The sequence below is a fragment of the Branchiostoma belcheri genome, unplaced genomic scaffold, assembly GCF_001625305.1.
Source record: "Branchiostoma belcheri isolate BF01 breed outbred unplaced genomic scaffold, Haploidv18h27 scaffold10, whole genome shotgun sequence".
Lineage (NCBI taxonomy): Eukaryota > Metazoa > Chordata > Leptocardii > Amphioxiformes > Branchiostomatidae > Branchiostoma > Branchiostoma belcheri.
In genome coordinates, this window is record NW_017802380.1 from 287792 (window position 1) to 309608 (window position 21817).

Here is a 21817-nt window from a genome sequence, read left to right on the forward strand (position 1 = left end):
TACAGGTTTATGTTGATGTACTTTTTATGATCTGTGAAACAGAAAAAACCTTTTGAAGGCTGCTTTTATCACCCACTTTGACCTGGACAAAATTTATGTTTTTTCTTCTTTTTTTCTTCCTTTGCCTTCCAGCACAAGAGGCAGGTGGGAATGTGGTTACCAAAGAGGTGGAACTGAGTCTGCAGAAGGAGGGCGGAAGTTTCGGATTCACAATTCGAGGTAAGTCTGTAGGCAAGTTGAGATGAACTTACAGATCTATATTGGATGTATTTTTAACTGCTTAAAAAACAATTTGCATTTTATAATTGTATTAGGTTATCAAGAAGTGTCATCTAGATTCTAATCTTGCAAAAAACAACAAACGGATGAACATTGAAGTAAATGGATATTGGACAACCTACAACACTTCAGTGATTTTTACATGTTATAGAAATGATATATGGTATCCTACATGTAATGTAGGACCCTTTTGATAAAAGGTAAATTCTTTTCAATACAGCTGAATAAATTACAAGACAAGATGTCTTGGTATATAAAAAAATGCAACAAAACAATTTGCATTTTATTGTATTTGGTTATCTAGAAGTGTCATCTGGATTCTAATCTTGCAAAAAACAACAAGCAGATGAACATTGAAGTAAATGGATATTGGCCAACCTACAACACGTCAGTGATTGTTACATGTTATAGAAATGATATAAATTGACTCTAGGACCCTTTTGATAAAAGTCAACTCTTTTCAATACAGATTAATAAATTACAAGACAAGGTGTGTTGGTGTATGAAAAATGCAGTACCTTATACTGTACATCTACCATCAGTCAAAACGACAGGTCTGGGAATACTGTCATAAATACTTGACCTTGATGAGTTGCCAAGTTTGAGTATTGATTTGAAAGAAGCTAGACAGGAGCATATGGTACCCATGGGATCTTTTAACCTTCAGCCTGCTAAGGTACATTTGTATGCATTTGGCTCCAGATCTGTATTGCTTATGAGGTTAGGCCTAGGAAAAAAATTGTTTTCTGTTTCTTGACCAACCCTAGAAAAACCTGCCAACCCTGGACTTTTTTTAGGGGGTGGACCCCTGCAAGGGACATAAATAAATTTAATTTTTTGAGCTGATCAACCTTTTCTAGCTCCATGATCTGACTCCTACATGTAAGTGATAAAACGTTGAACATTTGGTTTTCTAACATTGACATTGAAAATAAAAGTGTCCTCATGCAAGTTTTACTTTGTCAAACCATATTGTATATATCGATATCACTGAAGTCTAAAAAGAAAAGAAAAGAAAAAAAGATCCCTACCTACTGACCCTTATTTTTTCAGGACTGAAACAGGAGACACAACATTTTTTTCCTAGGCCCTAGGCAGCAAGAAGAAGGTTAAACAGTTCTTCAGACTCATCAGTACAGACTGTAATCATAAGGCAGTTGTCAGTTTGACCTTGATCAAAAATAGAATACCAGTGTTCCAATCAGGTAGTATTGAGAGAAGTTCGTGTCAAGCATCCAATCAGAGCATTGCTCATTACAGTTGACATTCAGGACCAGAAATGTGGACTCAAATGGTGGGGTAGTGTGGCATAGGGGTAGCGTCTTTGGCCTGGAACCAAGAGATCCCGGGTTCGAACCCCACCTTGTCACCGATCTTGTGCCCTAATGGGAAATGCACTTTACAGGACTTTCCTCACTTCACTCAGGTGAAAATGAGTATGCCAGAATGATCATTATTATGACCGTGGGCATTAAAAAGAAAACCGAACCAAAACCAAATAAAGTATTGGCTTAGCATGAAAGTTTAGCCCTTTTTTTTCATAAAGTCTTGGCTGTTTTGATTTTTGATTCAAACATCAAAAGTTAACAACTGTCATAACAGAACTGATTGGCATGTATACTTAGTCTAGTACTTGTATAATGGTTAAACTCAGTTGCATCTGACCCTGTCACTGCCCAGCTTGACCTAAATGGTGTTATCGTTATGTTATCTTTGTTTAGGAAGCAGAATTTTGTTTATAATCACGACGGCTGGTTTATGAATGCTTACTGTCCATTTTCACATCATTCAGGGTTATCAAGTGGTCAGTGGGGAGTACTATCAGGCCAGCTGATACAGTGATGTTTCCCAGGGCATTTATTGGTAGATGATAAAGTATAGACATGACACTGGTCAGTTCAATCAAAGTTGAAACGACAGTTAGAACTTTAAAAAAAACTCCAAATTGTTAGTCAAATATCTCAAGAACTACAAAGTATATGTGAAATGACAAAAATAAAACTTGAAGTACTCTTTATTATAATGTACATTATATATATATAGTTTTAGTTGACACCCACAACTTGAGTTACAGTACGTTTGTTTGTCAACCAGTCCAAGTACTCACTGTATGGTACCGGTATGGAAGTACTGTTTTGGATGGCTGAACTGTAGGTTTGTATGTCTGTTTGTCTGGACAGAGTAGGTTGACAGCACGTGTTTTAGGGGGTAAGATTGACAGGCCGAATGACAGGTCAAAGGTCTCAGTATCTGGCTGTGGGGCAGCAGGAATTAGAGGTCAGCATGGGGGAATTGGCCAAGTGGGTAGAGTACTCGCCTTTCAGTAGGTCATGAGTTCTATCCCCAGCCGAGTCATACCAAAGACTATAAAAATGGTACATACTGATTTCTCTGCTTTATATAGCACTCAGCATTTGGGAAAGAGTATGGGAGCTGAACATACACACACCACTACCAGTGGACTAGCCCCCTGCTGTAGTGATTGTGTGGCCCAAGGGCTACTGAACCTGAGATTGGCACCGCCCTATGCACCACCTGGTGCGGAAAGGACTTTAACTTAACTTTTAACTTGAGGAGGCCGAAGATTGCATACTTCCCCCGAAGTCTGAAATCTCTGATTTCTTGTTTGGTATGAGAACCCCTGCACCATCCGCAGATGATGTTACTACAACGAGATGTGCTTGTAAGTTTTCAACAGCCGTTGTCAGTTATGTCAAACAGAGACGCGGCAAGTGGCAAGGAAGGGTTTGAAAGACAAAGGTCAGCTTTGGTCCTGGATCCTTTTGCAGATTGGCAGAAGACTTTTGGAACCAGGATGTGTTTTGAGAAATTGCTGCCTGTTCCAATCATTGTTCTGGGCCATAACCAGTTACTCAGTGATAAACATGGTACAGCTCTGTTCTAATATCTCGATAGCAACACAAAAATCAGAGAAAACAGGTTTAACCTTTTCTACTTTATTGTCAGCTAGTGAGACGTTCTTTTATCCTTATCGGCGACCTCAAGGTCAAGTAACGTTAACTTGTGCCAGTAGGAGGTTCTGTAATTGCAAAGTGTGGGGTAAGGGCTGTTTTCAAGGTCATTAGAAAAGAAGTACTCATGAAATCATCTCCTTGTGTGCTGAGTAAGAAAGAGCAGAAATGGAGAGAAGACTAGGGTGGAGGTTGGGTGTGTTAGCTTTGCCCTGTGGACAGAGGTCATAGGTCGAAACCTGTGGAGGGCCTGACCTTGAGAAACACATTTTTCACTCCCTTTATGATGACAACATCTGGCTTGGATGTCTGAAGACCTGGCTCCGAAGTCTGGCCATGTCCATGACGTTCTTAAGAGTTCAAACAAATCAAGAGAACAGGAAAATGGGTTCAGTCAATCAATCATCTAGATCTGTGGGCATATACATGTAGTTACTATAAACAAAAAAAAAAACGTTCAGAGAGAGTCACTTTTTATGAAGATTTCTACCAGTTCTGAAGACTTAAACCAAACCAAACCTGGCTCCGAAGTCTGGCCATGTCCATGACATTTTTAGAGTTCAAACAAATCAAGAGGACACGAAAATATGTAGGTTCAGTCAATCAATCATCTAGATCTGTGGGCATCCAGTTTATACTGAAAAAAAAAATTCAGAGAGAGTCACTTTTTATGAAGTTCAGCATTAGTTTGTGGCAGGGACAACAGCAGCAGTATAATCAAATCCTGGATAGTGAGTGTGTGAGTAATTCCGAGAATCAACAAATTAAATAATTAGTGTGTCTTAAACTTGGCAGTAGAAATCTTAGCTGACTCATGCAAATCTCACCCACAGGATGTTTGTCACATGATCACGTCCACCCAGCGAGATTATAGGTTAGGGTAGATCACATAAACCCCGGACACCTCAGTCTGCCAAGTTGGATTGGACTTGGAGACTGAATGTACAATAACAGCTGACTTATAAGGGAAGACTGGATTTTGGTTTGATTCCAGACAGACAGGGAGACCTGCTTACAGCAGACTGTGGCAAGGGACGGAGACTGCTGTTGAAATTACTGCTCTTCTTCAGGTCTTGTGTTGTAGTAGATACTAAAAGGTACAGTAATGTGAATCGGTGAATTGCTGAAGTAAGGTGTAACAGGTGTCACACTGATCCAGGTGAGATTAAGGTGATATACCTGTAGATTAGAGGTGGATGTGATGTGTATAATAATCTCTTGTGATGACTGTTGCTTCACACGGTGTTTGTTGAATTTTTTCTAGAAGTACTGCTGTTGCAATTGCTGCAGTTCTTGTGTTGTAGTAAATACTCAAAGGTACAGTTTATGTTAGTCGGTGAATTGCTGAAGTAAGGTGTAACACGGTGTCATACTAACCCAGGTGAGATTAAGGTGATATACTTGTAGATTAGAGGTGGATGTGATGCGTAATGTCTTCTGATGACTGTTACTTCACACGGTGTTTGTTGAATTTTTCTAGTAGTACTGCTGTTGCAGTTGCTGCACTTCTTGTGTTGTAGTAAATACTCAAAGGTACATTGTACAGTTTATGTTTGACGGTGAATTGCTGAAGTAAGGTGTACACTGGGTCACATTAACACAGGTGAGATTAAGGTGATATACCTGTAGATTAGAGGTGGATGTGAATGCGTAATGTCTTCTGATAACTGTTACTTCACACAGTGTTTGTTGAATTTTTTCTAGTAGTACTGCTGTTGCAATGGCTGCACTTCTTGTGTTGTAGTATTAATACTCAAAGATACAGTTTATGTTAATCGGTGAATTGCTGAAGTAAGGTGTAACACGGTGTGACACTAACCCAGGTGAGATTAAGGTGATATACATGTAGATTAGAGGTGGATGTGATGCGTAATCTCTTGTGATGACTGTTGTTACTTTACAGGGTGTTCATTTCCTCTTATTGATTTCAATTTGGGATCATAACTCTTTGATATACAAAGATTATGTAATTTGTACAATCAATTTCCTAGATCCTCTCTGATTTGGCACATGTCCATAAAAAGCAAATTTATTTTTTTACCCTTAATTACCAATAAACATCATGGATTTGTGCTTTTACTTAGTTCAGATTTGATGGGTTTGCAAGAGAGAGTACATCAGAATACCTGAGACAAAAGTCAAACCATTACTATCACTGTTTACAAGGATAATTACCCAAGATAGTGTTTCATAGGGTTTTTATAACTCACATGTTACTCATTTCCCTTAGACGCAAGTGTACTTGCAGGCTGCATTTCAAAGCTTATTGTGCACAAATTCTGTTCCTCTTGGGCAGTTTTAACTGTATCTTAGAAATAAAAGTCTGTTCTTCCGGCTACTAACAACAGACAGAGGTGGTGGGAAAGATAGGGGATTACAACAACAGATGGTTACCACTTTCTTCAGTGCCCCTTGATGAAGTGTTTTACGTACACAAGTTGTTGTGGCTATCAAGTGGTGTTTGAATGACACGACACATACACTTCACTCTTGCCCAGAAGGGCAGACCAGTAATCCGGCATTGGCATTCCACAGCGGTGACTGGACATAACGGCTTATTCCTGTAGGCAACGGACCACTTTCACTTCCACAGCAAGGGTTGTTGTGTAACAGTGTGGGGTTCACAGGCGCTACCGACTGACCCGGCCGATGGGTCTAGACCTTTTAGCTGATTCGGTAGGAGCGTCGGATTGTAAGCTTGGCGCCCGGGGGCCGTGGGTTCGATCCCAGCCCGGGGCCAGGGGTCTCTTTCTGTTTCTACTCTCCTAATTCTTACAGTTGTCACGTTGTTACCTTTGGATTAACGGCTTGGTCACATCTGTTGTAAGACGTCGTGCAATTTTTTTTGAAGCCGTAGAATTTTCAACCAGGCTGCGACTAGTGATGCATACCTAAACCCACATTTAGGTTCAGGTCCGGACTCAAGTCCAGAGGTTTAGGTTCAGTTCTGGACTTGTAAGTCCGGACCTAAACCCATGGCATATACAAAATTGCATGTTTGGAACCTTGCAATGTTGTCTGGGTGAAACTTTGGCCACATAACATGGAGGCTGGTACTTGACGATGCCCGATGGCAATGTTTTCTTCATTTTGCAGCAAAGATTTTTCAATCTACGGAAGGTTTTAGGTAGTTTGCAAAAAAAAGGGTATGTGAAATGGTCTTTTATGGTAATAAGTCCGGACTCGGTTCTTGACTTTTAGGTTTTTTTGGACTTGAACCTAAACATTCTTACAAGTCCGGATCCAAGTCCAGTGAACTGGTATGCATCACTAGCTGCGACAGAACTAACACAAGGATTTTTGACAGCCTTATTCGTATCGTGACAGTTGAATTTTGTTTTTGCGACCATTGTACAACTTACATGTATAGACCGGGCCGTCAGTGATGGTATGCCAAAAAGCAGTTACTAATTAAAAGCAACTGGATAGGATTTTGGAAACGGTCAGACGTTTCAGCTAGTAAGTATCCACTAGCTTTCGTCAGTGACCTGCCATTCTCCTATGGTCTCTTTGTGTCACTGACGAAAGCTAGTGGATACTAGCTGAAACGTCTGACCGTTTCCAGAATCATATCCAGTTGCTTGAGTAACTGCTTTTTGGCATATCTTATTACCTGGATGTCTAACCTTCACCTACGTCAGTGATGGTGTTTGAGCTGAGACAGATTTGTGTTGACCTGTGACCCGGTGTGTTCCAGGAGGTGTGGCAGACGAGAGGAGGCAGTCGCGCCCGCTGCTGGTGACTAACATCAGGCCCGGCGGACCGGCCGACAGGTATGTGGAGCTCATCGTAAATATGACTTCCATGTCTTCAGAAGAACAGTGACAAGATACATGTGCTTCAAGGAAAACCTTGGTTATGTAATTGTAAGGGTTTCGAGTTGTATAACACATAGTGTGATATACATCTAGGACAGGTATGTGAAGCTACTCGTAAATATGACTTCCGTGTCTTGCGAAGAAGCGTGACAAGATACACATGCTTCATTATAGAAATTATAGAAATTTGTTCTAGAAATTACACATGCTTCATTTTGTAAGTTCTTTGAAGTGTTGGGAATAATGAAAACTTGGTTATGTAATAGGGTTAGTATAACACATACATGTAGTGTGATAGGTTGTCATAAATCTGCCTTTGTGTCTTTTCGAGTGACAAGATACACATGTTTCATTTTGCAAATTCTTTAAACTTAAAATTAAAGTGTTGGGAACAAGGAAAACCTTGGTTATACAATAGGGTGTCATAAATCTGCCTGTGTGTCTTTGGAAGAAGAGTGACAAGATACACATGCTTCATTTTGTAAATTGTAAAGTGTTGGGAACAAGGAAAACCTCTGCTATGTAATAGGGTTTTGAGTTGAGTGAACTTGTAAACACATAGTGTGATAGGACTGAGTTTTCAAGGTGTTCCTAAATCTGCGTTCATGTCTTTGGAAGAAGAGGGACAAAATGCTTCATTAGTACAAATGTACATACCACATAGCATAAGAAGATGGCTTACACTTACAGATTAAAAGTGCAGTTAGTAAGGTATGGAGTCTGTGTACTTTTAAGCTGCCCGAGTTTGAAGGCAAGACGTTGATGTATTGTACCCAATTATCCCGTATATTTCACAGGATTAAATGGCAATATCGCGCAGTTTCACAGGCGGTAAATTCGGTTATCACCGCATCATGGGGGACATGTACTTTTGTGGTCCGTTTTATGTGCGCAGAAATAACATGTATGTCAGCAGGACCGGTTTTACGTGCGGGCTGCAATTTTTACAAAGTGCGGGCGATCGATAATGCATCCTCTGTGGGACAGTTGATAAAGAATTAGCCCAACTTTGTGTCACGGCTGCTCTGTCGCTTGTAACTTCAAGTTTCTCCCGTAAAATGCGTCACACGCGTCTCGTAACTATTTTTACAATTCGCGGTGGGGAAGAAAAGTGACATGAGTTGCGCGCGATTATATCCAGCCGTCCGTTTAATATCCGGGGTGCAGAAATGACATAACCAATAAAAACTGACTGAACACAATATTGCAACAGCTCGCGCATTTTTCAGTTGATTGCTGATAATAGTGCTTAGAATTATGCTATGCCAAGAAAACCAAGATTATGACTTAAAGCCTTGGTTTACGACTCGGAACAAAGTATATATTGTATAATGCAATAGGAAGAGATGTATACTCCTCACACCTATCCAGCTGTGGACTATGTATAAACAGTTCAAGATGCCAGTAGCCAAAATTGGGGTATTCTGAGGACATGTGGAATGAAATGGACCACTGATATCGGGTCACCTGGTGTCAAAAAGACTAAGAGGCTTTCACTGAAGCATTACCGGTATTACAGACGGACTGCAAATTACGTCTGATGTGCTTAGCTTAGGATGCAACAGTTCAATTTGTCGGTTGTGGGATTTAAGGAATAATGCTGAAAGATCTACAGTTGTAGACCATCAACATGAAAATTTTCTGAGAGGAGAGCCCAGGATAGGAAAGGCTTTACTGTGGTACACACAGTTTTAAGTAGGAAATTTGCAACATGTAGTCAGATGTATAAAACATGTAACTTCTTTGTTTTCATTTTGATGTCTTGCAGCACGTAAATCTACTGGACTGAGGAAATGAATTGGCATGTTTGTTACTGAACCTTGTTACTGAACCCCGTGCATGCAAGGAAGCTATGTGACCTTGTACACGTGTACCTTAGCTTTGAAAGGTTTTCTTCAAAGCATCACGAATAAAATCATGCATGCCGTCCTTGTCCCCCCAGGGAAGGCACGTTGGCGGTGGGAGATCGACTGTTGGCTATTGACAACATCAGCTTATCAGGGGCCACGCACGCGGAGGCAGTGGCAGCACTCAAACAGTGCGGGACGCAGGCCAGCCTACTGGTGGAGTACGATGTGTCAATCATGGGTACGGTACTGCAATCAATCAATATATTTCAATCAATTATTGAACAATATTCTTGGAGTTGTTGGGAACAAGGAACAAAATTATGTTGTGGTGCAAAATTATGTTGATTTTTACAATTGAATTGATAAAATCAATAATGATGTGTAAATCATACATATTAAGATACAATCAATCAATATACTACAATCAATCAATATTTCAATGATTATTGATCGATATTCAAATATACCTTGCAGTGCAAAATTATGTTGATTTTTACAATTGAATTGATGAAATGAATAATGATGTGTCAGTCATGGGTACAATACTGCAATCAATCAACATTTCAATCAGTTATTGATAGATATTTAGATCAACGTTGCAGTGCAAAATTATGTTGATTTTTACATGACTCATGAAAACAATTCGCAACAGCCAAGTTGCACAGGGACAATTATGAGTCATACATACATATACAATGTGTACTATACATACCGGTACATGTATAGGGCTCACTCGAAAACATTTAGATTGCCTGCTTTGAAAAAAGATGCATACATGCATACATGCAAATGTAAATTATGTACATACATGTACTGGTACAAATTTGTCATGATTGTATAGGATTCACCCAATCACAAAACATTTAGATTGCCTGCTTTGAAAACAGATGCATACATGCATATACAAATGTACATGGTACATACATGTACTGGTACATGATTGTATAGGATTCACCCGAAAACATTTAGATTTCCTCCTTTGAAAACAGATGCATACATACATTGTACATGCATACATATGTGAGATTAAATTATGTCCATGTGTACTGATGTGAGATACAGCAGCTGACAGTTAAACAAGCAGAAAATTGCAGCATTGCCGCACTGTCTGACCGGATGGCAGAAATTTAATGCAATTTAACGATTTCCAGGCTTGACTGCATAGCTAGTTCCCCAGTGTAAGCGTTCCAAGTCCCATAACAGAGTTTTCGGCTAGCAAATAGCAAACTCAGTTATTTGCTGTGGGCAGTGGGAATTTTATGGCTGTATACTGTGTATAGCCTCCGTAGCAGGCTTATAGAACTGGGGGTTTGGTGGTCTTCGGCCGTTTTCTGATTAGCCTCCGTAGCAGGCTTATGGAACTGGGGGTTTGGTGGTCTTCGGCTGTTTTCTGATCAGCCCAGTTCTACAAAAAAACGGGGGTAATTCAATCAGGCCGGCTATGTTGTCTATATGCAATCAGAAAATAGCACATAAAAGCTCCCAAAGACCATGAAGACCACCAAAACCCCCAGTTTTTGGCATGCTATGGAGGCTAATAGCTGTATACATTTTTGTACGTCTTCCCAAAGGGTTCTGGTAAGATTAAACTGTGGGAGAGACTATGGAATTTAATGGTTACTTTTTACGAGCTGAAGCCATTTAGACTGTCTTGGATTACAAGACATTAAGGGTAATGTTCTTGTGTTTGTGTATTACAGTATTAAGCTTTCTTATGTACCCTATCCAGGGACATTTGAAAAACAGGTCACGTATATATCTGAGTGTGATCTAAGTTGGTAAAATGAATGAAATGAAAATGTAACTTTTGCATCTGGAAGAAGTTGTGTCAGATAAGCTTGTTTTACACACACAACTGCTTCTTTTTTCCATGCCTCTGGATACGTCTGCAGCAGGTAGTGTTGGAATTTATGTATTTAACTACAACGTACACAATCATGTAGATTTCTTTCTTATATTTACCTAGAAACAGTCATTCTTATATTTACCTAGAAACAGATGGTGTTTTATCTGTGTGTTTTCAGGGGCTGATAATAAATGAATGCAATTTATTGCAATAATATTATAATATTAGATGATAATCCAAAGCATAACCAGAAGCTGTGATTTACAGTATTTCCATACTTGTATAAATATTAAAAATACATTGTGAAATATCTTCCTACAGAGGCAGTACAGAACGCCAAGGGTCCTTTGCTGGTAGAAGTTACAAAGGCCCCCGGTGCAAGCCTGGGCATCACCCCTGGCATGGCTGTGGTGAAGAACAGGGAAGCACTCATTATCAAGGAGATCAAGGCTGCTAGTATAGCAGACAGGTCAGAAAACATTATTTCTTCTCACTCCAAATTTCTGCTGTTAAAGTGTATATCAATATACATGTACTTTAAGTTTAAGAAAATTTCCCCATGATATTGAACGTTATTCAAAGACAGATCAAACTACTTGATAAATTACAGACATTACTTCCGACATTTTGAGTCATCCGTGAATCTTCTTTAGCGTCACTAAAATGAACTGAGAGAACAAGTCAACACTAATCTCATGTTAGGAACTGAAAAGAATCACAAATGTGATTAGTATTGACTTGTTCTCTCAGTTCATTTTAGTGACACTGAAGAAGAGTGACTCGAAACGCCCGGAAGTAATCTACATAATTTATCCAGTAGTAGAGTTTGAGTTTTGTTTTTGCTTTTTTGCTTTTGCTTTGTGTTTCCTTTTCTCCAAACATAAAAGGTCAAGACCTGAACCATACCTGTCATCATGATAACTGGTGTTTGCTTGCATCATGTTGCAATTTTATAGCAAGAGGGATTTAGACTCCTGTCACCATATGAATTTGTTTGAGTGAGAATTAACAGAGCATACCATATGCGAAGGTAAACATTATGCATTTGCTTTGCAAATGTTACCTTTCTAGTTAATCTTATTACTTTATTCAACGTAGATATTGAATATTCTGTGTCTGCACCCCCCCTGCCCCACGTGCAGTGCATTTCACGCTAAAAAACCCTCAAACTCAAGTTATTTTCTTTATTTTGGATCCCAAATCTAAGAAACTTTCCTCATGATATTGAAACTCAGTGTTCTGTGTCTCCCCACCCCTGCGCCATTAACTGTTACCTGTTAAGTGTAAAAGAAATGGCAATAGTTTTTGAACAGTATAATCCATACTTCTTAAATGCTTAGTAGTGCAGGTAAAACTTGTCTGGTGCAGGTAATTTTCACTGATTTCATACCCAACATATCCCTCCTCCAGGTGTGGTGCGTTGCAGGCGGGAGACCAACTCCTGTCGATCGACGGTACCAGCACGGAACACATAATAAAACCCACATTAATTTCCTTGTGTTAGATCACAAATCTAAGGACATTTCCTCACCTCACCTCACCGGTCCCATAGCAGTCTGTACTGCCGTCGGGGCAACTAAACTGTCAACAAGACTTATCCACCCAGGGCGGTTCTCAGCCAGACTTGTCAGGTGACTCAGGGGATGTCCTGTCCATTCCTTCAGGTCACTAGTCCAGGTCCTTCGTGGACGCCCCCTCAGTCGTCCACCCTCCTCCTTCCCTTGCAGTGTAGTGTAGGACATTTCCACATGATATTAAATGTTCCATGTCTGTACCCCCCTGCCGCAGGTGTGGTGCTCTACACGCGGGAGACCAGCTCCTGTCAATCGACGGCACCAGCACCGAGCACCTGACGCTGCCCGAAGCTGTCCAGCTGCTGGCCAGCACGGGGGCAGAGGTCAAGCTGGAGATCCTCCCGCTCAGCCACATGAAGTACGCAGGCGCCAGCAACGAGGCCGTCATCAGTAATGGTAAATGTTTATTGTGTCCGCTTCTGCTGTGTTCCAATCCTTGATTGGCAGGAAGGAAGACTCTCTATACAGTGTTCTGGTCTGGATCTGGGAGAACTGGTAGTTGTGTGTGCGCCGTTTTCTTGGCGGGGATGGGACCAGTTTACTTTTTATGATGGGACACTGCACTTGTCCTTGGCTGATCTTGGACAACATTCACAGTCTTGCCGATCTTCTACATTCTGCCAAGGATTGCCAACCAAGCTCTGCTATCATGTTACTTGGCTACATGTACATTGTGTATGTGAGCGAAGCCACATTGCACTAGTAGATAGCAATAAAAAAAACTGGCAGTAGAGACTGTCTTCATCGACTCACTTTTTCATATAAATAGCTACATGTACTGTACATGTAGCTCAAAAATATTACTCTAGGTTCTACTCAGAACTGAAGACATGTATCTGCATGGTTCATTCCCTATCTTCAGGCTGCCGAGTAGAGGTGCAGCCCACAGCTGCCAGTCTCCAGGCACAGACAAGAGAGGGGAGCTGGAGGGAAAGTGCTCATCACCATACTGCAGGTAATTAACATATTTTTATACATTGAATGCACCTTTATGTACCCATGAATTCCACAGTCACCCCTCTTGGTTAGGAGAAATAGACAAGTTTTGCTTTTAATTCTGTTTCTGACCTCTTGAGACACATGTTATATGTAATTATTATTGATGATATCACAATCAGTTACTGTTTGGATGATGACGTATACATTTTTGATGCTGTGCCAAGATATAAAAAATTGAAGATGTCTACAATTCTGTCTGAATTAAACATGTCTAAAATCATCTTGGTCTTAATACAATGTATAAAAAGTACATTCCTGCTGTCAATTGTACATTGTATGTTACCCTTTTTTGTTTGCACATCTATCAAACTTTTGCCCCTAAGTTGCAAACTTGTTTTTATGCTGTACATTTTTGTATGTTCTTTTATTGCTGCTATTCCTTAAGTTACCACTTCTGTCCTGCCATCGCACTTACATGTACATGTACATTGTGACACTACATGAAGGGGGCTAAATAACCAGATTTTGATTATTCAAGCCAAAGTACATGTATGACTAATATTGACTATAATTATAATCATCATTAAACATGACATGAACATGTATGCTACATGACATGTATGCTTTATCATTCTGTCATCAAATATTTCTGCACGCACACACATGTATGAAACATTGGTTTTAGCCTCTACACTGTGATGACTGGGCTGTACAACTGTCTCTTGTTTTACACGTACTGCCTTCTTCTGATTGTTACCTGTTTTGCTCTTTCTTCTGCCATTTCTTTCTTTCTTTCCTTCTTTCTTTCCTGTGCTGCAGCCTCCCACCATGTCTATGTCAATGTCTCCCAAATCCCTCGTATCGTGGACACTCCTCCTGCCCTCCCTCCCAAGAAACGAAAGCCGCGGACGTCAGCTTCGAAATCGGGTACTGCTACCACTACCTCTTCCTCGTCCAGTTCTACTCTAGACAGGTCGTTCAACCAAAGGTCGAACAGTGAATCTATGCTTAGTGACGGTAAAGACCGAGTCGTTGTTCTGCTTTGCCTCTTTGTAAGGCTGACCTCACACTTAAGGGCTCGAAATACTGGGTGCATGTGCACCTTAGTGCACCCAAATTTGGAGCTGTGCACCCAATTATTTTCTGTGGGTGCTCCAGTGCACCGAAGTATTTTTGTAGGTCTACGTATTTAAAGATGTTAAATGTATTATGGTATACAGCATATCTTAACATCAAAGTGTCAGAAAAATAATAAAATCATTATTATAGTTCTTTTAGAAATGCAACATAACTACGTTTTGGCTGACATTCTACATATTTTACCTTATATAGTGCACCCCAAAAAATTTTTGTGCACCCAATTTTTTAGGTTGGGTGCATCTATTCCCAAAAATGAATTTCGAGCCCTGCACTTACAACTGCTGGCTAAATTCCGAATAAATAAATAACTAAATGCTGGCTGCACATGTGATGCTCACGCCAATGAGGAAGTGTCTTGTTCAACACAAAATCTACGCTGTGTACCTTCTTACATGTATCTTCTGTCATCTGTACACTTTTATATATCGATCTTTCACAAGGCTGTCCCAAACATCACTCACAAGGCTTTTCTACCATAGAAATAAAACTTGTCTACAGCTTATATTTAAGATAATTAACTTGTATTATTGCTGACAATGGTGTGGATAAAATTGTTTGCCATCTATCTGCCAATAAGCTGCCTGAACTTCCACAAGTACATGTATTGTCTTGTTGCATTGTTGATGAAATGAAATTTTTTTAACTTGATCACCATACAAGCAATCTCTCTTTTCTTTACATCATATACATATGCATGCAAATTATTTGAAGACAATCATACGCAAATTATCAGTGGGGAAATCACCCAACTGTCACCCGACTTTTGCCTACTGCTTGCCAGACATACATGTAATGTCATGGCAAGTAATCTCGAAGCAGATCTTTTGGTTCCCACAAAGACAGTCTCAAATTGGACAGGCAGTATCCATTTGCCAGACAGTATCTTGGGTAGCCAATGGGTACTGTCTGGCCAAGGGATTTTGCCTGTCAATTTGAGACTGTCTTTGCGGCCACCGAAAGATCTGCTAATTGTACATGTACATGTACTATCTGGCAAATAGATACTGCCTGGCCAATTTGATACTGTCTTTGGGAAGATCTGCTTGGAGATTACATTGATCGTGTTGTTTGTACTGCTTACTTACCAACTTAGCCCCTGTTGGTGCCATTTTTTTTTCAGCCTTGCCGATCTCCTACCCGATGGACTCGCCCACATCCCCCAGCGTGTCGAGTATCCACACAGGCACGATCAGCCGGGCGTCGCTCGCGCGCAGGAGCAACAGGAGACCCCCCAGGAGGAACAGGCTCAACTCCTCAGCAAGTAAGAATGAGTCCTTCTGTCTAGTATATAGTGGAGAGGATTCATTCCTCAAGCTAACCGACATCTTGCACATGCAGTCGTCCCTCAGTAAGACACCTATACATGTAGTTCCTGTTTAGAACTTTTATTCCGCCAGTCTTACTGAGGGACGACTGCGTGTGCAAGATGTCGGTTAGCTTGAGGAATGAATCCCCTCTACTATATACTGAGTCCTTCTGTCTAGGTTATGTGGTAAGGGGGCCAGGGTTCTCACCAGCATAGGGGTTAGGTGCAGAAGCTTTCCAGGGCACAAGCCATGCATTGAGTCTCAAAGATTTCCCTATCCGGTTTATCATCTGTAGTTCCCCGTAACGAGGGTTAGACGCGCTTGCTTTATTGAGAAATATTCTCACCAAAAATTATGAAACTCATAACCCTCTGAGACACTTAATGAGGGACAAATTTTGTTAAGTTACAATGTATATTGGCAATACAGATACACATACAGACACAGATCTATAGCATAAACTCTCCTGTTTTTCCTGTAGTGTCTGTATCGTCCAGCCATGCTCCCCAGCAGGTTGTACGAGTGGAGATAGCGGAGGTGCAGGTCCATCCTGACCCCTCCGATCTGGGCTTCAGCCTGCAGGGCGGAGTCTATAGCTATAGGATATCTATATTAACATAAACTCTCCTGTTTCTCTGTCCTGTAGTGTCTGTATCGTCCAGCCATGCAGATTGTGTATATGAAGACAGCAGCGCCAGTCTCAGTGTTGTTCTCATGCCTTGGGTTCAGCCTGCAGGGTGGAGTCTATAGGATATCTACAATGTATAACATAAACTCTCCTGTGTTTCTCTATCCTGTAGTGTCTGTATCGTCCAGCCATGCTCCCCAGCAGGTTGTACGAGTGGAGATAGCGGAGGTCCAGGTCCATCCGGACCCATCAGGCCTGGGCTTTAGCGCCCTGGGCAGAGTCTATAGCTATAGGATAATCTATAACATAACCTCTCCCGTGTTTCTGTCCTGTAGTGTCTGTATCGTCCAGCCATGCTCCCCAGCAGGTTGTACGAGTGGAGATAGCGGAGGTCCAGGTCCATCCTGACCCCTCAACCCTTGGCTTCAGCCTGCAGGGCGGAGTCTATAGGATATCTATAACCTAAACTCTCCTGTTTCTCTGTCCTGTAGTGTCTGTGTCATCCAGCCATGCTCCCCAGCAGGTTGTACGAGTGGAGATAGCGGAGGTTCAGGTCCATCCTGACCCCTCAGGACTGGGCTTCAGCCTACAGGGCGGAGTCTTTGCCACGGAGACGCTGACGTCACCTCCTGTCATCGGGTTCATCGACCCGGATGGACCTGCCGACAGGTCAGGACTATGATGTTCAGGACAATACTATATTAGCTTTCTGGGAGTTACATTGTACTACCACATGTCTTGGATTTAAGTTTACTACAGTGTAAGTTTTAACTTTACTGACCTGGACAACTCAGTGTTCAGTGTTGATTTTATACATTTTATACAACATTTTTATATGATCAATTCAATGCTCTTTACAGATATTGAAGTTTGAAATCAGTTGAACAGATGAAATAGTATAGCCAAACACATGTAGATAACTAACTTGTATGCGATACAATGAATTTTTAACTGTATGTTGCACTTTTGCTTGAGAAAGACATTTTATACTACACTCTTATCCCACATTACACACTTTTGTATTAGGTAGATTGGCCTTATAGAAAAGGTGTTATATACCACTAGTTGCCATACTTTGTGCCTTGTACAATTGTTGTGCAATAAAGTTATTATTATTATGATAAACTTATCTACATGTATGCATGTGCAGATGTGAGAGTGTCCATTGTGTGCCCCCTCAGGACGGGTATACTGCAGGTGGGAGATCGGGTGTTGTCCATCAATGGCATGTCTACAGAGGAACTGACTCTGGAGGAGGCAAACCAGCTGCTGAGGGAGTCAGGGCTAAAGTGTGTGCTGGAAGTGGAGTTTGATGTTGCCGGTAAGCTGGACTACATATAATTGTGTACTTCTACACTGTGTAAAGGTAAAGGTACACAATCCACGAATGTCTACAGAGGAACTAACTCTAGACTTGGCGAACTAGCTGCTGAGGGAGTCAGGGTTGAAGTGTGTTCTGGAAGTGGAGTTTGATGTCGCCGGTAAGCTGAACTATATTTGTATGGCAATCACTCGATATCTAACTTTTATTTGCAATCAGATACAGATTCAAGTACAGATACATATTCATGCACAGATACAGATTCATGCACAGATATACAGATACAGATTTTTCTGAGTACATGTATATTTAGACACTGTGTAAAGGTAAAGGTACTTTAAAGACTGCCCAAGTAGACCATACACCATACAGGGGACCTATAAAATTCTGGTGTATGTGGAAGTACACGGTGTAGAATTCATGGTCTTACAAGACCGAGGAAATGCCTATATGTGGCCACTTTAGACAGGATTCTTGATGCATGTGTCAATGGGAAAATATCTAGTATGAGACCACCAGAAAGTTGTGACATTGTCAAAGTGGTCCTTACATGTACATGTACATGATTGTAGAGGTGGTCACTCCAGTGCTTTGAGTACTGTAGTTCTGTAGCCTTGTAGAGGGTTTAAACTTTATGACTTGAGCAAAGTTTTTACTGAGACACATTGTGTGTAGTGTTTCTGTATACCAGAATAAAGCACTTAAGCATGTACAATTTGTTTGTCAAATATCATCAATCATTATTTTATGAATCAAATATTTTTCTCTCTCTTTACATTGTAAGAATCTGTGGTGCCCAGCAGTGGAACCTTTAACATCAAGCTGCCCAAGAGGGCAGGTGGCCTGGGGATCACCATCAACTGTAAGTTCATCCTCAGTTGTTTTCATTGTACCCTATCTGTCCAGAATGAACACATGTCAAATCCTGACATTTCATAACAATCCCCCTCATGCAGTTTGAAAGGGAAAATTAAGGTCTACAGCATTTGTTTTGTTTGTTTAGTATCATTTTGCACATAAAAAAGTAACAGTATAAAATGAAATTATATACAAGCAAATATATGCTGGAGAGCCCAAGAAACCTGAAGGTTTGTCTTAGTGGACTCTCCCAAATCCTATTAATTTTACGATCTTATTTACATACATTTATTACATTTACATTTAACTTGCAATGTATTAAGGGACAAGCAAACAATTTAACTCAAAATAGGTGCAAGATAATATAAAGTTAACACGGTGAATTAAATATGTAAACAATAAAGTAAGAATAAAGCATTGAAATCATACTTCTAGCATTGAGATGAGGTCTTGTTTTTGAAGCTGTTTCTTCTGATCAGTACTATTATTATTTTGTACAATATTAAGACATTTATATACCAGATCAGATATGCATACATTGTAGATGTACAAATTTTATAAGCTGAGGACCTACATGTATAACTGTCTTTTATTTTTTACTGATTGAAGCTCTAAACTTTGTTTTCCAGCTCCCAGCACCAGGAAACAGGGAGAACCTCTTCTTATCTCAGACATTAAGAAGGGGAGTGTGGCACACAGGTAAGTCACACCTCATAATTAGGGTTTCTTCTTAGTTATACATTGTAAATGTCTTAACTGTTAAGAGGGGCCTTTTCCTATAAAGGAGGCTAATTAAGAAGTATTTATGTTTTTCTGGGCCACTCTAGCAGCATGCTTTCCAACTATAGATTGCAAAAATGTCAATCCTTCACACAGAAAGATGGTCTCTTTCTTTAATGCACACTTTATTAGGATCCACTATAAGCTTGACACAGCTATTCTTTGTGTTCCTTAAGTCTAAACATTAAATCACATGAGGGTGACTACAATATTACAATGTTCATTATGATATATAACATGTACATGTATGTGATAGCTGGCTACATTACACTGAACGACTTGTTACACCTAGCCTTTGAACATCTAACTTTAAAGTTCTAAACATTGTTCAAAGCTTGTATCTAATGATAATGATGTTGTTCAGGACTGGCACTCTGGCTCCGGGAGACAAGCTCCTGGCCATCGGTTGTCTTTTGTTTCTTCATTTCCGTCTGTTACTGGACAGCACTACAATGTACAATCCACGATCCTACAATAATCCTGATGTTTTGACTGTTCCTGTTGTTCAGGACGGGCACCCTGGCTCTGGGAGACAAACTCCTGGTCATTGTCTTCATTTCTGTTTGTTACTAGAAAGCACTACAAGGTAGTTCCACAACCCTACAGTAATCCTGATGTTTTGACTGTTCCTGTTGTTCAGGACCGGCACCCTGGCTCCGGGAGACAAACTCCTGGCCATTGTCTTTTGTTTCTTCATTTCTGTCTGTCACTGGAAAGCACTACAGGGTAGTTCCACCATACTGTAGTAATCCTGATGTTTTGACTGTTCCTGTTGTTCAGGACGGGCACGCTGGCTCCTGGAGACAAGCTCCTGGCCATTGACAACATCCGTCTGGACAACTGCTCCATGGAGGACGCCGCACAGATCCTGGCTCAGTGTGACGAGATAGTCAAGCTCAGGATACGCAAGGATGAGCTGTACTCAGGTATTGTCACAGTTCTTTTTTCTCTATCTGTATCAGTATAATATATTAGTTGGTATAACTGCCCTTCGGCGTAACATACCAGCTAAGTTTGCCAAGACGGTTAAGTATTTGAGTGACCAACTCATAATCATACACTCTCAAAATCAATTTGTATCACAACATAACTTCATTCCCACTTTCACATATGATTCATCTCTATGTATACATGTACTTTCAAACTACGAACTGTAACTCATCTGTTTTTCATTATTTTCTATAAACAGTGAAGCCCTGTTCTAAAAAGTAGGGAAACAGAGGATTCCAGGTCTCTTAAAGCTCTTACCAGGAAAGGCAAAGTGCATTTTGCTTTCTCAAATGTCATTCACAACAAATTCTATGGCTTATGCCTAGACCAAACAACACACAGTGCCAAGCTTAGCTAGACTTAAAGTTTAGCACCTATGGGTTTTAGATGTGACTGTTGGTTGTTCCAGTTCTGATGTTTACATGTATGTAAAGCCTTGTCCATTCTGGTAAATTGACTGGAGTTATTTGTCCTCATGCTGCATGGAAACTGCAGTGTCCTTCTGTAGTGCAGAACCAGGTAGGTAGGGTAGAAAATAATGTTTCTAGCTCTGCCAAACAAACATGTGGGGACATACATCAACTCAAGTCTTATTCATTTTTGCTGTGACTAATCTCTGAAAGAAGCTAGAATTAAGTGGAAAGTACATGTATGCTATACTAGCAAATGATATGGAAACATAAGAACAAAGCTGGGGTTCATTTTCATCACAGGAAGCAGTAATAAACACAAGCTTAAAGTATTTGAAGATAAAATATAGTACTACTTCTGAAGTGTAATTTCAGGTTGCCAAAGTCACAAGGAAAGAAACTGAAGAAACTGAATCACGCAGAAAGCTTGCTTAGTATTGCCTACTGTACATGTAAAAGATCATCACTGCTTAAAAAAGCTTTTACTCATAAATAATACAATTTGACCATTACATTGTATCTTCCCCTTCAGAGGAGCACGATGTGAGTGGAGCGATCTGTTACTCCGTAGAGCTGGTTAGACACGGTGGGCCATTGGGCATCACGATTTCAGGTGAGATCACTGTCTGATTCCCTGTTACCTTACAAACTTTAAGGTTGATGCATGATATAGTAATAAATATTGTTTAAATGTTAAACTTTTGTTCCAACACAAGACTAAATGTTCTCACCTAGAGCTTTTGACCAGTTACTTGTGTTGGAACGAAAGATTTGCCTTTAAACATGTACATGTAACAACCAAGTTGACACAGAATGATGAACTTTCATGATAATGAATATTGTGTATTGCAAATTTTTACACGACTATTATAGTATAACATGAAAATGACAAACAATGAAGAACAATAATTATAACATGTGACTACTCAAGTCTGAATCAGACAATGCTGGCTCTAAATTGTTAACTTGTTACATAGTCTAACCAACATCTTCCACCCTCCAGGCACAGAAGAGCCGTTTGACCCAGTCACAGTGTCGGGATTGACAGACGGAGGACTAGCGCAAAGGTACGGTCTTGTAAATTTGAGGAAGACAATAAAATTGC

At 40.4% G+C, this 21817-nt stretch overlaps 1 protein-coding gene across 1 annotated transcript in view; it reads left to right on the forward strand.

Annotated features, from left to right (window-relative positions):
* LOC109472359 (glutamate receptor-interacting protein 1-like) overlaps positions 1-21817 on the forward strand; it is a 95742-nt gene that overhangs the window by 67949 nt on the left and 5976 nt on the right. Inside the window, exons 6-21 of the mRNA XM_019772066.1 lie at positions 133-219; positions 6949-7024; positions 9012-9157; positions 11087-11234; positions 12554-12735; positions 13202-13294; positions 14098-14205; positions 15539-15709; positions 16582-16587; positions 16845-17022; positions 17535-17674; positions 18459-18536; positions 19162-19231; positions 20093-20238; positions 21245-21325; positions 21716-21779. Of these exons, the coding sequence (XP_019627625.1) occupies positions 133-219; positions 6949-7024; positions 9012-9157; positions 11087-11234; positions 12554-12735; positions 13202-13294; positions 14098-14205; positions 15539-15709; positions 16582-16587; positions 16845-17022; positions 17535-17674; positions 18459-18536; positions 19162-19231; positions 20093-20238; positions 21245-21325; positions 21716-21779 (1774 nt within the window). The remainder of the gene's footprint in view (positions 1-132; positions 220-6948; positions 7025-9011; positions 9158-11086; positions 11235-12553; positions 12736-13201; positions 13295-14097; positions 14206-15538; positions 15710-16581; positions 16588-16844; positions 17023-17534; positions 17675-18458; positions 18537-19161; positions 19232-20092; positions 20239-21244; positions 21326-21715; positions 21780-21817) is intronic.